At 38.0% G+C, this 15,645-nt stretch overlaps 2 protein-coding genes across 42 annotated transcripts in view; both read right to left on the bottom strand.

Moving 5' to 3' along the window:
- Window positions 1-2,984, bottom strand: part of neb (nebulin) — a 66,408-nt gene extending 63,424 nt beyond the window's left edge. For 32 of the 41 annotated variants that reach the window (XM_031320104.2, XM_031320356.2, XM_036003840.1 and 29 more), the window contains exon 1: window positions 1,666-1,734. In XM_031320104.2, the coding sequence (XP_031175964.1) occupies window positions 1,666-1,734 (69 nt within the window). Of the gene's footprint in view, window positions 1-1,665; window positions 1,756-2,087; window positions 2,183-2,896 lie in introns of those variants that run through there. The other 9 variants (XM_031319865.2, XM_031321464.2, XM_031322417.1 and 6 more) reach the window with 2 other exon arrangements.
- Window positions 2,985-6,660: 3,676 nt separating this feature from the next.
- arl5a (ADP-ribosylation factor-like 5A) lies at window positions 6,661-15,042 on the bottom strand. The gene is made up of 6 exons (XM_031322616.2): window positions 14,645-15,042; window positions 10,793-10,853; window positions 10,487-10,634; window positions 10,185-10,268; window positions 7,566-7,717; window positions 6,661-7,349 (listed from the first exon to the last, which is right to left on the bottom strand). Exons 1-6 carry the CDS (start codon window positions 14,688-14,690, stop codon window positions 7,301-7,303), a joined length of 540 nt encoding a protein of 179 aa, XP_031178476.1. The 5' UTR covers window positions 14,691-15,042; the 3' UTR covers window positions 6,661-7,300.
- Between the last annotated feature and the right edge of the window lie 603 nt (window positions 15,043-15,645).

Here is a 15,645-nt window from a genome sequence, read left to right as displayed (position 1 = left end):
CACTCTTTCCATCACCTCTCCTAAGCAAATTTCTAGCAGTGTGACGTTAATACGTTCCAGGCTATCAGAGTGTGATTTAGAGCACAGTGGCTTGTCTCATTTGCCTCCCCCCCCCACCCCTCTCTCTCTCTCCCTTTACTTCTCCCTCCACTCCATCTCTCTGCCAATGTGCCGTAGATGTCCACTTCTAATTTTGTCTAAATGCCAGACAGAGAACTCTACGCTCCACCCCTTAATAACCTGATGAGTTTTTTAAGTAAGAAAATAAGTAAGAAAATACTCATGATCATAATGACTTATAAAGTAGATCATTAGCAAATAGAACAAAAAAATTATTTAGAAACTACACTCTTTTTGATATTATTACATAATCAAACTAGATCTAAATTCTTGTGTTTTTAACTATACATATTCTTATATATGACCTGAATAGCACTATGTTTCTCCCCATTCTGTAGATTAAATAAGAAGCCATCTTACTATTTATTCAAAACAATGTAACTTTTCTCCACAGTGTAGATGAAAGTGCAAGTGAAATCAGAGTGTATTGATTTTGTGGGTATCCATTTGTTCCGCCTCCCAAACGATTTACATCTTTTTAGTAAAGATGGCAAATCTATTTGAAACAGTTGATATGTTATACGGGAGTTAAATGATGACTGATTGCTTGGTATGATGAGGAAATATTGTGGCAGCTAAAAACAATCATTTAGACTCCCCTATAAGATATCAGCAATATTAATGTGTATGAACAAATACAAGGCAAACCTTAATCCTATTTCACCAGGAAATATAGGATTAAGCTGTTAGCCTTCTGCTTTCACTCTTCCATTGGACACTGATAGGGAGACCTTCAGAAACAAAATGATTCATACACAAAATGCATTCTAAATGCAGCATAAAAGCATCCTGAAATCTCGGGGATATGAGGTTTGATCACATAATCTGGAGACAAATATGACTAGAGATTGGTGGTGAACACCAAATTGTATGATTGGTGTGAAATGGAAGGTCATTTCAAACAAAAGACAGAATGGTAACTTCCAGAAACTGGCACACAGCCAAATATTATGTAATCCAATCTTGCACTATCTATGCTACACAAGAAGGATACCATCAGAATTTGGGAAGCATTACATTATTGCAAAGTATTGTTCATCTATAGGTTAGATAATTGAGATAGCTAATGGCCTGCTACAAAAATGTAGTTAAGTCCTCTGCAGAAATTAATGACATTATCTTGTGAATCTGGAAGTTGTGTAATAATTACGTCACTAGATTTCAGGATGGCATACTCACCACCTATGGTTGCCTGCCATAAGGCATAATAGGACAACATACAATGTTCCACTAAAATATTCTATCTTCAGTTTAAAATAGTTTTATTTATAGTTGGCTTTTAAGGCCAATCCAGGACGTTAAACCTGTCAGAAGGTGTCCATCTGAAACAGGATCCATCAGCAGACATGGACGACTGGTTCCATGAACTGCGACTGGAGGGGGTTACTAACTTAACTATTCATAGGGCCTGCCACTGGCTCCTGTATCTTAGGTTTTATTCATATTTAGCCTGGAAACTAAACAAATTAAGTATAGAAATGAAAGTAAAGCAATCTTGCAATTTACAATCAATGTATATAACCCAGTGAGAGGATGTCTACTTACCTCATCCACAATCTCCTCCTCCTCCTCAAATTCCTCATATTCCTCAAATTCCTCCACAATTTCCGTCATTTTGGGACGGTTTTAGAGGTTCTAAGGAAAACACAGATAACATGTATAGGCATTCATTATTCAAACTCTGAATGAACAAGGTTTGGCCTCATAAGCTAAAACGCATAAAACATAACAGTTTAGCAGAGTTAACATAAATGTTCTATCAGTAGCACCAAATCCCATTTTAAGACAGCATATACTGGGGATTTGACAAGAGATCAAAGGACAACTGCACCAGTGATATTTTAGGATGCTGCCTGTCATCCGCCGTTGAACCCAATTACACGATTCAAAAATAGGAATAATACACAGCAAACGCATGCTAGAAAAATACACAAGATATTGATGATAAACCAATAAGCATGCCATACCAGCGAAAGATCTCCAGAGTATTTCCTAACAGTAAGGAAGTTGCCATCCACTAGGGTCTCAAACTTAAAGTCCAACTTTGTGATTTGCCCAAATCCTAAACAAAGTAATACAAATGTGTGAAACACCTCACAAACTAGGCAAGTGTAATTCAGTAATTACACAGGGAGAATTGCAGATTAGGAAGGTGAGACACTGAGTGCATTACAACAGGCCTTTAAATGTGTGACAGCCACAACACAACTCAAAGAACTGTGCCTCCTGGCTGAAGGTTGGCGACAGCTGCCTAACAGTGCTTCAGCTATTTGACATGTAAGCTAATGCCACAGCCTGATTGGTCGACTCTGTTTAGCAAACGGTGGGGCAATGCCTTCTGAGGCTGCAGGTTAAATATAGTATGGCATACTAAGTACCTTTTTTAGCACTTGATTACCCTCACTTTAAATCAAAATATAATTTAATAAGTAAAATAATAAGAGAAATAGGTGAAACAGTTGAGGTACAATGACAAAATAGCCCAACAGGTGTTGCGATTTCAGAGAGCAGACAAAATGGCCAGACTGCTGCTGAAATTTCAGATACATCCAAAGGTAGGCCTGGTCAGATCTTTCTTGAGTCTTGCAGATCTGGATTGTTTGGTTACTCCTTCCATGTGCAGCAGAGCCTTCACACGCACTCTTATCCCTCAATCAGCTGTCCTCCTGGATCCAGATGGCAGGACATGACGGAAAAGATGGAAGTCCGTGCAGATGGAAAGCCATGCAAGGCGTAGAAAATATTGATATGTGCTTTTTCTCCTTTTCTTGCTTACCAGTTAAATCAAAGTTTAATGGTCTCCCAAGCCGCCAAAGCCTCACCAGCTTCCCTCCAGAGAAACGCTGGGCGACAGACCACAGCTGTGATTTCTACCCAGGTTATCATGTGGCCAACACAGCCAATCAGAGGCCAGTGCTCTCAGGTTTCAAATTCTAAATATACCTAAGTGATCATTTTAGAAAGGAGCACCTGTTGAGGCTAATGCATCAGCGGTATAGTTGTGAGGAAGGCAGTGGGGAACGGGTGGTGGGGGTCTCAAGAAAACAAGGGTAAACCCTAACTGTTGGTTGTGTTGACAAATGCAACAGTTTTTTTGTATAAGGTTTGGAAGTAGGTCTGACCATGGGTAAAGATATGACTATGAGTCATTGAGAGAAGGCTATCTGAAGGCCCAGCAGGGATCTGTTGAGGTCATCTGTTAGCTGACCCGGAGCTGGCTAGGTCCTCTCAAGAATCAGGTCAACGTCAAACTGTAGACCTTTGAGACAGAAAAAAAACAAGTACATGCCCCCATACATATGAACCACAAATTAATAGCTACTAGTATAAATTTGACTGTATACATCTGAAAAAAATTAAGTCCGATAAATCACCCCCTTGGATTATAGACAAAGCCTGCTAATGAATAATAAGTCAGCCTGGGCAAGTCTTGACATTTACTTTGGAATGAAGATTGAGGACATCTGACATGATACATTTAGACGTACGTGCATACATTTGTAAAGTTTTTAGCTTTACAGTGGTAATGAAAATTAAATTCAACCTTGTTCCCTTGTATATTAACAAACCTTAAAACAATATGACCAACAGGTCAGCTATATATATATATATATATATATATATATATATATATATATATATTCACTTTATGTTACAAAACAGACTGAAGAAATTCCTTTCAACTTCTCACAAGTGGCTGATATCTGGGTCAAAAAAGCAAAATTTCAAAGCAGTGGATCAGACTGCCACTCAAGTTTCACACGATCAGAGTGCATGATAAAATATCTGATATTCAAAAATACATCAAGAACTATTTCTAGATAACATACTGTACATCATACATTTGAGGTCAAATTGCAGCTATGGTTTAATCCAACAGCAGTTTATTAAATATTAAATAAAATTAAGAGGCAAATGGCATCAACTCTGAACATGTGGTGCCACAGGACTTAAGACAAAGAATGAAAAATGTATCATATATTTGCATTTCCTCTCTTCAGATGATGTGCCTCTATCTCTCTGGTATGTCATATATTTGCTCTCACTCTTTGTGCCAGGAGCAGGGTGCTACCCAGGGACCAAGACGGACAGCAGCAGCTGAATGTCTCTCTCTCCCTCTGGAAAGTGGCAATGACCCTCCATTCTGTGATGCAGTGAATGACTGCTGCTTGGTCCTTTGTACCAACATCACTACAGTTTTTTATCTCTTAATCTGCAAAACTAAAGAAGTAGTCATGTTTTAAAGTGTGACATATTGAAGGATATCTCAAAATCTGGGCATATAAATCCCAAAACTATTTACCACTGAGGAACCCTTCAAACGAAACAAAAAAAGTTTTGAGTTTATGTTAAGCTTGATACTGTATGTGCAATGGATTTTTCATGCTCTGAAAAATAATTAGGTGCATTACATTTGAAGTTCAGACAGGGTATCACAGACTTTTATGATTCTAGCAGTCAAAGGAACGACTACCCAATGCCAAGGACACCAAGGGAGGGGGCTACATGATGCTTAGTCACTGGAAAAAATGACTGATGACCAGTGAGACCAGAACATAACAGCTGCGGGATAGACAACCACAACACAAACACTGCCAATTGTCAAGCTTAGTCTACTAACACCTTAGAAAACAATACATTCTAGTGAGGTAAGAGGCCTAAAATGATCAATTAGTCAGTCATGGAAATACTTTGCAAGAACAGAATAGGTTGTTGTTTACGAAAGATTTCCAGATGAACACAAACATCTGCACTGACCTTTCTAGCTCTATAAAAGGAAAATGTCTTGAATAATGCTGGTAACCAAGCCTTGGAATCATCAAATGACTATAATGTTTGTTGATGTTGATCACTTTGAGATTTAGAAAGATTTGCTAGTCTGTACTATTACACATGCCTTCATTGTTCTCAACATAAATTAGACCTGTGCAAAAAGTATGTCAACCAAAGGACTAAACTCCCCATTCACATCTTTGGGGTGGTTATACTGTCGGACACTATCGCTGACACATAACTTAAAATAAACTGAGGACACACAGGTCTCCTGTCCTGCACTGTGGAATGGTGGAAAACTGGAATAAGATGTAGGCTACAGTATTTCGATAAATCATTATGAAGATAAACTTAATGGATGACAGTTATTGAAATTGTGTTGACTGGGTATTATTTGGGTTTGACTTACCTGCTACAATACCTGGAATGTCTGCTTAAACTGAAATTTATAAAAAGTTTTGCAGATGAAACATTTTGACTGAAAGCTATTCACAGATCAGTGTGAAAATCAAATCAGTAAAGCCAACAACTGCAGTCTGAGGATGTTTCAATTCAATATGAAGAAAGTTCCCGATTGCGTGAGCTTTAGGAACAATGATAAAAAAAAAAAAAACTGCATATCTGTTTAAACATGTACACCAATTAATGCAGAGCATATTTTAAATAGGTTGGAAAAAGGATAGAATACACAAAATTTTACAAAAGTATTCTAGCACAAGGTCCACTAACAATTTTCTTTTCGGTGCTTTTAAGACGCATCTTTTGGTCTTTTCTCATTAGCAGATGGCGTTTTCTCAGTTGTCCTAGCATGGATATGATCTTCACACACTAGAATTTTACTAACATATCAAGTGTTTGTGTTCATTCATTTATATCTCCACTCCACTTACTTTTATTGTTCAGAGTAAAAAAAGTGAGCTAAAAGACACTAACGATGGTGCTGACAGTTTCGGTAATAATTCTCTGTGGGCGTGTTACTTCTACATTACACACGGCCATTTGATTCAATGTTAGAGTAAAAATATTAATATATTAATGCTCACAGTGAACCTGGCTGCTCAAGGTTAAAAAGACAAGAATATTGCTATTCAAAAACACAAGGCCAGAATATGTAGTTATCACACAGTATGGAAATATTTAAATGAACCATATTTATGACTAGGTTTGAAGCTGTTCATGAGTCAGCTGTTACATTCGGCAAAAAGGAAGAAAGTCGCAAACCAAGATGAAAGGACAGTCACAAGACCAAAGCATGGAAACATGTCATAATGACAAGTTTAAAGGACAAAGATAGGGCTGTTTGCTGACATTGTAAAAAGCAACTTCTACATAGCAACATTACCACAACAATGGATCTGAGGAGGCAAACCTATCAACAAAGTGAGGCAGCGGCGGCACCACAAATGAGTGGAATAGTTTGGCTTTGGTTTGTGTTAGTTCCCATTAATTTGAACTTGATTATCCTACTGATAATCCTACTATGCAGTCCTTGTTATTCTGCTGTGCTTTCTTCTTATCTTAACAACTCACTGTGTGCTTGGACTTGGTCTTTTCTTCTCTCCCTGAATCCCTCTGCTGTCTAACTCTGGCTCTCTCCTCTCTAGTCCTGTAGCTTCTCATCATACTCCCTGAAAAGTACCAGGGACCATGAGCTCATGTGCCACATTCTGCCCCCTAAAGGACTAAAAAAAGAATAACTGACGTTACAAACAAGAAACTCAATATAGTTCACAATTATACTGAGTAAAGTAAATCATATCAAGTGAATCACCTGAAAGAAATACTCATTTATGACACGCTGCAATTCACCTGAAACAGATAAAAACACTTTATTTCACCGATTATTCATAGGGACTGAAAAGAAGAGGGTATTTTGTGATTTGACCCTCCTTTCTGCACGTTTCAGTCACCATCAACCATCATCACTTGAACTTTCTGCTGCAGGCACCAGGTTAAAAGAGAATACTGGACTGTACACACAGGGTAGGGGGCAATAAAAACTGCCACAGCCAGTCTGGCAATACTGCAAGGCCACCGTGGCCTAGAGAAACACAGAGCTGAAGAATAAGTCCATGTACAGTTCCATGTCAGACACCTTGCTGACTTCTGTGTTTTGCTGAAAAGAAAACCGTGCACACATTTCAGTTGAAATAATTGGAGTCTCTTTTGTTGTTCAATGTCCTTCTGAAAAGGTCATGTTTTTTGTTCTGAGTTCAGACGTCTTTTGTAAAATAAATTATCACAGAAGATTATAACGTCCTGGCAGCGGTCTGCCCAAGTCAGCATCACAGGAAAGAGGAGAGGGCCATCCATCAACCGACCTCACCCCCATCCTCATTTCAAGTCAATGTCTGGAGGCAGAGAAAACAAAGAGCAAGGGCGCACTCTTGATCAAAGTCAAAGGTCATCATCTCACACGCAGCCGTGACATCATCCACTCAAGACCCTGGCACAACCTGGAGGTAAACAAGACATTGGGAGAGTTGTAAAGGAACGGGGATGTGGAAGAGAAAGGGACAGGAATGCATATAGACAGGCATTAAGATGACAGCTCTGTATGTATACTGTATTAGAACAAAATGTGTTCCTACATAAAAACACAGTGGTGTGAGTGCACACAAGTCTTTCTACGGTCTAATGTAACAAGAGTAAGTAGTAAATGCAGTTCTCACCCCTCCCCAGTGAGGGCGCAGCAGGCCTGGATGTGCCACTGGTGGTCTTTGACAGAGGTAAGCTGAAGGCTCTGGGAGATCTCAGCCACAGACAAGCAACCTTTCACATCCTGCTTGTTGGCAAAGACCAACAGCCCTGCCTTTCTTAAATCCTGGAGGACAGAGACATCAAAAGAGAAGAGGGTAAATAAATGTAGATTCTTTCTAAGACAAACATTATGTATAAGGGTACACAAAATCACAAAGTAATTTCATGGAAAATGGCTTTTATTGCTTTGATAAATAAATAAATAAATAAATGGAATATTCACAAACATAATTGAAGAGTTTGAGTTATAGATGAAAAATTTGCACTTGACTACAGACATGTTTGTAAATTTGGCCATCTCTTTTTTATGTTTACATGATGAGCTGTGACTAACTTTTGAAATAACTAAGTCTTCATTAGGGCTGCACAATATTAGGAAAATATCTGATGGCGATTATTTTGACTGAAATTGCGATTGCGATATGATTAATGATATTAGAGGGAATGATCATTTTTGTATTATTGTTATTCTCATTTTCATTGAAAAATATAAAAAGAAATTTGATAAAATAAAAAATGACTGAAGTGTGATTTCTGCAATGATTTGTACTAAACAAAGATGTTTTCTTTAGTCTGTAGGATAAGATTTGTAGGCCGGGACGTCTCTGCAGCACCACAATACTTTATTTTAGAATGGTTTGACACATATTTTGCCTTTAACAAATATTGCGCCCCCACTGCGATTTGGATATTGCACTAGTTCATACTGCGATTTCGATAAAATTGCGATTAATTGTGCAGCCCTAGTCTTTATCTTAAACAGTGCTGCAAAGATGGGTCACATACTGTAAAGCCCCAGTCTGCATTTTTTTAATGCCAATTGGCTGTGCTTTGCAAACTGTATTTTGAAATAGTATTAGAGAATGTCCTCCTAAACATATTAAATAACACTGCATTAAAAAAAAAAAATTCCCTTCAAAATTTGATTTGGGTTTTTAGAGCTCTGTCAGTGATCTCATCTGTTTGTTGCACTAAATGCTGCTAAACGGTATTCAATTTAATTTGACCCTTTGTAAGTTTAGTTTATGATCATTTAAAGCTAGCCATTTTCCAGATGTTGACTTTACGTGACATTTGTCCACCCCCAGGACCTCCAACATTTATACAGTGGCGCAAAAAGTGGGTATGCGCTATATGCAGCGCATAGGGGTGCAGCACCATGGGGGGCTTCAAAGCGATGGAAAAAGAATTTAAAAATAAATAGCTAGCTGTTGGGGCTAAAAATAGAAAAAGAAAGAGGGAAAAGAAGAGAACATATCCAGGGATGCGACAGCAGCTAAATAAGTGGATGGTGAGAGGCAACAGGTAGGATTTAAAGTGTGACTTCTGTGCTTGGAGGCTTGCAAATATTAATATTAACAGACTAGCTAGCGTTTGCTAACACTGGGAATGTAGCAGCCAAATGGGGGTTTACCATGGAATCATGCATAGATTTGCCAAACTTGGAGGCTTGCAAATATTCATGTTAACAGACTGTTCTCAGACTAGCTAGTGTTCGCCAACACTAGCAGCTAAAGTGTGGTTTACGGCTAGCTTAATGCAAACCAGTGTTGCTGATAGCTACATTTAGTTTTTGGTTAAACCCTGTGGTACCAATCCCATGCATGACATATCTCAATGTTATTAAGGTAAAATAACAACTGGTAAATATAAGGTAGCATGCACAATAAATGACAAGAAGAAAAATAAATAAATATGAAAAAAATGTATAAATATTTAAAATACAAAATGTGAATGTAATTTCAACAGCAGCACAACCTTACTGCATAATAGTTGTCTTATCTGATGCCATCACTAGGCTGATTTAAGAATTGAATTTAGGCTGCTATATTATATTATATTATTATAACAGTGAGTTCATTTCATTCAGGTGTGAGGATGGTGGATCAGGAAAGACAGGGGAAGGCAGCAGGTAGGTCTAACATTAGGTGGAAGTGTAGGGGGAGCCACTTGATACCTACAGATTCATTTCTTAGTATTATTGATATGAAAAAACTAATATGGAAAATCTATTACATAATGTTTGTTTGACAATATGTCTTAGTGGAGAAGAACACAGGCAAGGAGTGAATGAGACAGACATGAGGTCGGCGATGGCATCAAGTAGAGATGAGACCAGTGATGACATCAGGTAGGAGTTCTATTAGTTAGACCACACAAAACTAAATGTCCAGTATGGTTTGAAGTTCTGTTGACCAACCTATTCACTGTGTCCTTTTTGGGGGAAGAAATAGTGCAGACAGAGATGGAAAGCCACTCACCACTCAAATAACATCAACCAGGGGTGATGATTAGGTTTCCAATTGTCACAATTTGGTTGCCAAGGGCAACCGGGCAACCGTTAACATCGCTGATATACTTTAAAATAAACCTTTATTATTTAAAGCCCATACATGATGATGTCCGGCACTTGGGGCAAAATTGTTGCTGCATACCCCTCTGACACTGGGTAGTTGCGCCACTGCATTTATATCTATAAAAGATGATTAACTGATGTAATTACAATTGATATAATTTTTCATGATACTCACTTCATGTGCTAGCATTCTGTAGAGTTCCTCTTTGGTCACGGAGATCCTTTCTCTGTCTGTGCTGTCGACCACCACAATGACAAACTACTCAGAAAAGATGGAGAAAAATAACGGACGATAAATTAAAGAGTATTGCATCTCAACTTTGCAAGACCATGGGCATATCTGACATAGTACAGTAGCCATTTATTCAAACTTGAGATATGACTTTCTTCTTTTTTTTTTTTCTTTTTTTTTTTTTAAGTTGGATGCCGATCACTAGTCTTTATGATTAGCAGTGAGTCAACATAACCTGCTATCACCTCTGTGTTTGTGTAGTATGTATTCCACGATGACCTAAGGGACTCCTGGCCCCCAATGTCCCACATCAGGAAATGGGTGTTGTTGACCACAATCTCCTCCACGTTGCTCCCAATCGTAGGAGAGGTGTGCACCACCTCATTCATTGAACTATAACATACACAATGGGGGGGAAAAAACCTTTAGGTTGTGGGGTAACACAAGCAACATTCACAAAATGACCATATCGATTTATCATACATATGGACGGATAAAACGGTGAGGATATATAAAGAAGCTTACTGACAGTGCTATGTTTGGATACTTACAACTGGTAAAGAATTGTGGTCTTGCCAGCATTGTCCAGGCCCACAATAATAACTTTGTGTTCTGAAAGGCAATAAAAGACACTTACAAAGAATTCACAAAGCTAACAGTGACATCAATATGTGTAAACACAGCCAAGAAATCTGTTTAAAAGATGTCTTTTGATGTGGAACTGCATTGAGCGATTCAAACAACAGCCCTTTTGTGTTCAGCATTATGCTTCAGTACTAAACACATACTGTAAGTAGCATAACTGAGACATTGTGGTGCTGTGAACAGTATACTTTCACAGCTAGAACAGATGAGTTGGAGGGTTGTCTTAAGCAAGCTTGTCCAATCAGGCTGAACCACAGGCTGGGACAACTAGGATAAATTGTCCTGCTGTTAATACACTAAGGTGACAATAGTAAGATATCCTATAGTAAGCACAACGATAGGATAAAAGGTAAAGGACACAAGGTTACACTGCATGAGCGATCAAAGTCCTGGTTGCTTTTGTGACAATATACTCAGCTTCAAGCTTCAACAGCACTAAAGGCTCTTTTCAAATGTAGAATTTAGTTATATTGCAATGATCCAGATCCTGTGACAACACAGAAGACAGATGAGGAACCAAGACTGTTTGGTGTTTTTAGTCACGGCCAAATGGGTAGTCAAGAGAAACTAGAGCACAACAGAAAGAGATCAAGCCCACATTCTCTACACTTTTCTTTTACTATACATGTTTTAAAGTATGGCTTATCAGAATGACCTTCACGATTTTGTCTACACAAAGCCTAGCAACCACACAACAAACACATAAAGGCATGTAGATGAGGGATGCATGTGTCCTCTTGCTGATAAAAGCTTACAGTGCAATGGCACTAATACTGATTTTCAGATATTGTCCTAAATCGCGTCAGTAGTTTTTACATTTTGTGAGCTTGGAGTACTCAAGTATATCTATATATAATGTAGCTGTGTAATTGTTACTTTGAAGGAAAAGGTGGTAAAGGAATTTCAAATTTATTTTTGCCAGTCTTTTGAGTTTCCAAGTGGGTGGCCTTGTTTTTGGGGCTAATTACAGCCATGCTATTTGACTTATGGCTAAGGTGTTGTAGGTCTGTTCAATATTATTAAGAATTATATATTTACACAGCCTGTCATAACTTTCTGCAACTGCTTCTACCAACCAACTTATTCAGCTACATGGAAGGCCCAAAGTGCGTTTTAGGAACTTAGGAATGCACAAAGCAAAAAACAGTGAAGTAAGTTTGATGGAGGTTTGGCCAAACACATAACCACAGATGTCACCTTGAATCTGAAAGATAGGATACTTCCTAACAAATCACAACATCAGCCTGTTGATTGAGACTGACTGGTTCTTAAGCTTTGCATACTGCTATGCCTAAGAGCCAATATATAGTGTTGTTTTCAAGGACGCACGTCTTTTTCAACGGAGTGATATGATATGAAAAGATTCACAAATGCAAGAATGAAGAAATGGGCAGCAATTCACTGCAGCTTTTTACAGAGAGACAGTGAAGATAAATGTAACATAGTGAGTGATTCATAAGATGTGCCACATGATTTAATGTCTCTATTTGATTGTGAATAAAAAGAGTGTTTTTTTTGTGGTTGTGGACTTTCTGTAATTTCAAGGCATATTCCAGATATACTAGAGTAAAGAAGTATTGTTGGACTACAACTTTTACAAAGCTTTCTGTCTGGAGTACAACTTAAAATTCAGTAAAATTACAGAAAATCCACAACCAGTGTGAAAGTTTCCAGAAAACTATTTTCTGTTCGATAAAACTTGATGTACGTATGTTACCGCATAATGTTAGGGTACAGCTGTTACAAGAGAAACTAAAACCTCCCTAAGGCAAAGGAAGTGAATACTGCAAGGCAAACAGAATTGCAGAAGATACAAATGTGGGCCTTATCTATGCAACTGTACCATGTTAAACCTCAACAAAACACCTGTGAAGGAGTAACGTTATTTCATCAACAACTGCATGTATAGACATAACACACAGCTCACTACACTATCCTCAGTGTGTGAAGGTCACAAGTCAGTCTTGTGCAGCTGGAAGAGGCTACAGTAAAAGGTGCTAGCTAAGCTGTTTGCATACATTCTAACTCAATGAACAGTAAACATCCCTAAATGCGGGTGGTTCAGTGCCTACAAGGGTTTTCTCCCACAATCAAAAGTAGGTCTGCAACCAGGGTTCAAAATTAACTGTTTTTTTGTCCACCAGTTAAATGGCTAGTCAATGTTCAAATTTTAAAATTGTGTATTATTTAATAAAAATGTATTTTGTTTTTGGCTGGTGAGTGAAGCAAATCTACCAGCTACTTGTATATTTTACCAGCATTTGGCTAGTAGATGGTGCTAATTGTTCTTGGATTCTGCCAATAATTTTCTCTATGAATTATTTGGTTTAATAAAACGTCTGAAAATAGTGTAAAATGCCCAAAACAATTTCCCGACATCAATTTAAAGCGAGGTCTTCAAATTGCTTATTTTGTCTGACCAAAAGTACAAAACCCAAAGATAGATGAGCCCATTTGAGAGTGTAACTAGCAAATGTTAGGTATTATTGCTGGAAAGTCTGTGACCATTATGTTGAATAAGACTTTGCTACTATTGCCTTGAAGCCTTTTAACATTTAGCAGTTATGAATATGGATAACTACATTTGTAATGTCTAATCACATGCCCTCCTCACTGTGAATGAACTTCTGTTGTTCCACTGGGTTGAATCAATCAACTGGGGACAGCCACGGTAAGACTTCCTGAGACTTGGAAGTGCAGCTGGGGCTAGATCCAGGGGTTACAATGAAAGTCTTACAGACTCCAGTGACATGATGGATGGAAGCAAAATGGAGCAGAGCTCAGAGATGATCTAACAGAGGAAGGTGCTATTTGATGACTAACCAGACAAAGATGGCAACAGCAAATAAGTACAGCTTTTGCCAACGTTTATGTCAGAGAGCAACTTATTTTATTCTTTAATTGATATATCAACTACTTTTTGGATTCATTTTTAGACTATATTAATAACAATAATAGTACTACTAATATATTAGGGTCTCAATCTTGTTCACAGTTGACACCCTGATCTACTTTGTAGTTATGACAAACTTAAACTGGATAGTGAACATTGTAGTTATCCCTGTTTTACAGAAGACAAGCCAAGTGTGAATGGATTTGGGGTTACCTGTATTGCTGACATTACACTGATAAGGGGATGTGATTACAGTGGCAGTGCAAAGTCAATGTGATTCACTCTGAAGTCATTCATCGATCCTTATTGGCCCACATTCTGCTGATGTGGCTGCCTTCAGTCAAGAGAACTTATAAGGATCTTCATAGTTTCCTTGCCTTCCGTGTGCTCTGCTTGTGTGCCATCTCTAGTTATAATACCGGGGCTGAAAGCTGGACCGTACGTTGGGACTCATGTTACAGAGGTTTTGCAATGAATCTGTTTACGGATTCAAGATCACTATACAGGGATCGACTTGGTTTCACCTAACCTTCGCTCCATCTCCAGAGAGCATAAATAATCTAACACGAACGTTAAATGAATGCAGCAGTTTATACATAACGACATTCTTCACCACTTAGCTAGCTAATAGACGAAAACAATAACGTAATCTAAGTAGGGTAAGCACAGTGGTAAAGCGTATACACATATACAGCGAACGACATTATGATAACAATTGTAATACCTATATACTGTCATGTGTAGAAAGCTGTTTCCCAGGCTAGTATGAACGGAGCAGACCTGTCTTTCAAAGCGGGCCTTCTCTGACCAACGAGCTCCCATTTCTTCGACAATACCATGATGAATGCCAGGGCACCTTTCTTACCTTGATGGTTAAAAAGCCTCCATAGTTTTGTAAATAGTATTCCCATGGCTGACGATGAGGTTTTTTGATGCCAGATTGTAAGAATCCGCTGTAACTTAGCTAGCTAGCGTTGATGCTATTCAGTGCTATCAACTTTACCTAGCTAGCTAGCTAGCTAGCTAGCTAACTACAGAGACGAAGAGCTGTCAAGGCTTTTAAGTACAACCGCCATACTTGTATGAATTAATCTTAATTATGTCGCTCCCGTAGGATGTACTTTGAGTATAACGGTTAATGTGTTGCCGAAAACCAAACCAATACGGTAACCACTGTGGAAAGCTGGTTGGCATCAGCTGGCTGTTGTGAAGTGCGCTGCGCTAGTTAGCTGTCAACCGTGCGCATGCGTACTTGCACACAGTCCTTTTGGTACAAAATTGAGTTAAAGTACAATACGGTTTATATATAGACAGACAGAAATTTACTAATCTTAGCTTAATTTTTGGAAGACTACTATATATTAATATTAATAATAATACTACTAATATATTAATAAATATTAGATGTACATACTGCAGCAAAATATAATCAAATCACATAGAATAATCATACTGTAATAATTTAAGTATAAAATCATTATTGACTAGTAGTAGATTCTTTTTATTATTATTTTCATTATTTTTTATTATAGTGGATGATTATATTGTATTGAAAAGATCAGTCAATTCATTGATTAGTTGACCTGCAAAATGCCAGAAATACTCTGGTCCCAGCCTCTCAAATGGGAATATATGGTTTTCTTCTATGAAACACACATCTTCTGTACACCTTTGAATTTTGGACTGTTGATCAGAAACAACAAGACATTTGAAGACATCACCTGAGGCCATAGACTGCCTTAGGCTCTGGGATAATTAGATTTTTCATCGTATACCCAAACAATTGATAGATTTATTGGAAAATATACATTATATTAGCCTATATTATAGTTCTGAAGTGCTCGCAAAATATGAAGAAATGAAGAA

Source organism: Sander lucioperca, chromosome 8 (assembly GCF_008315115.2).
Source record: "Sander lucioperca isolate FBNREF2018 chromosome 8, SLUC_FBN_1.2, whole genome shotgun sequence".
NCBI lineage: Eukaryota > Metazoa > Chordata > Actinopteri > Perciformes > Percidae > Sander > Sander lucioperca.
This window is presented reverse-complemented; position numbering and strand designations above follow the sequence as displayed.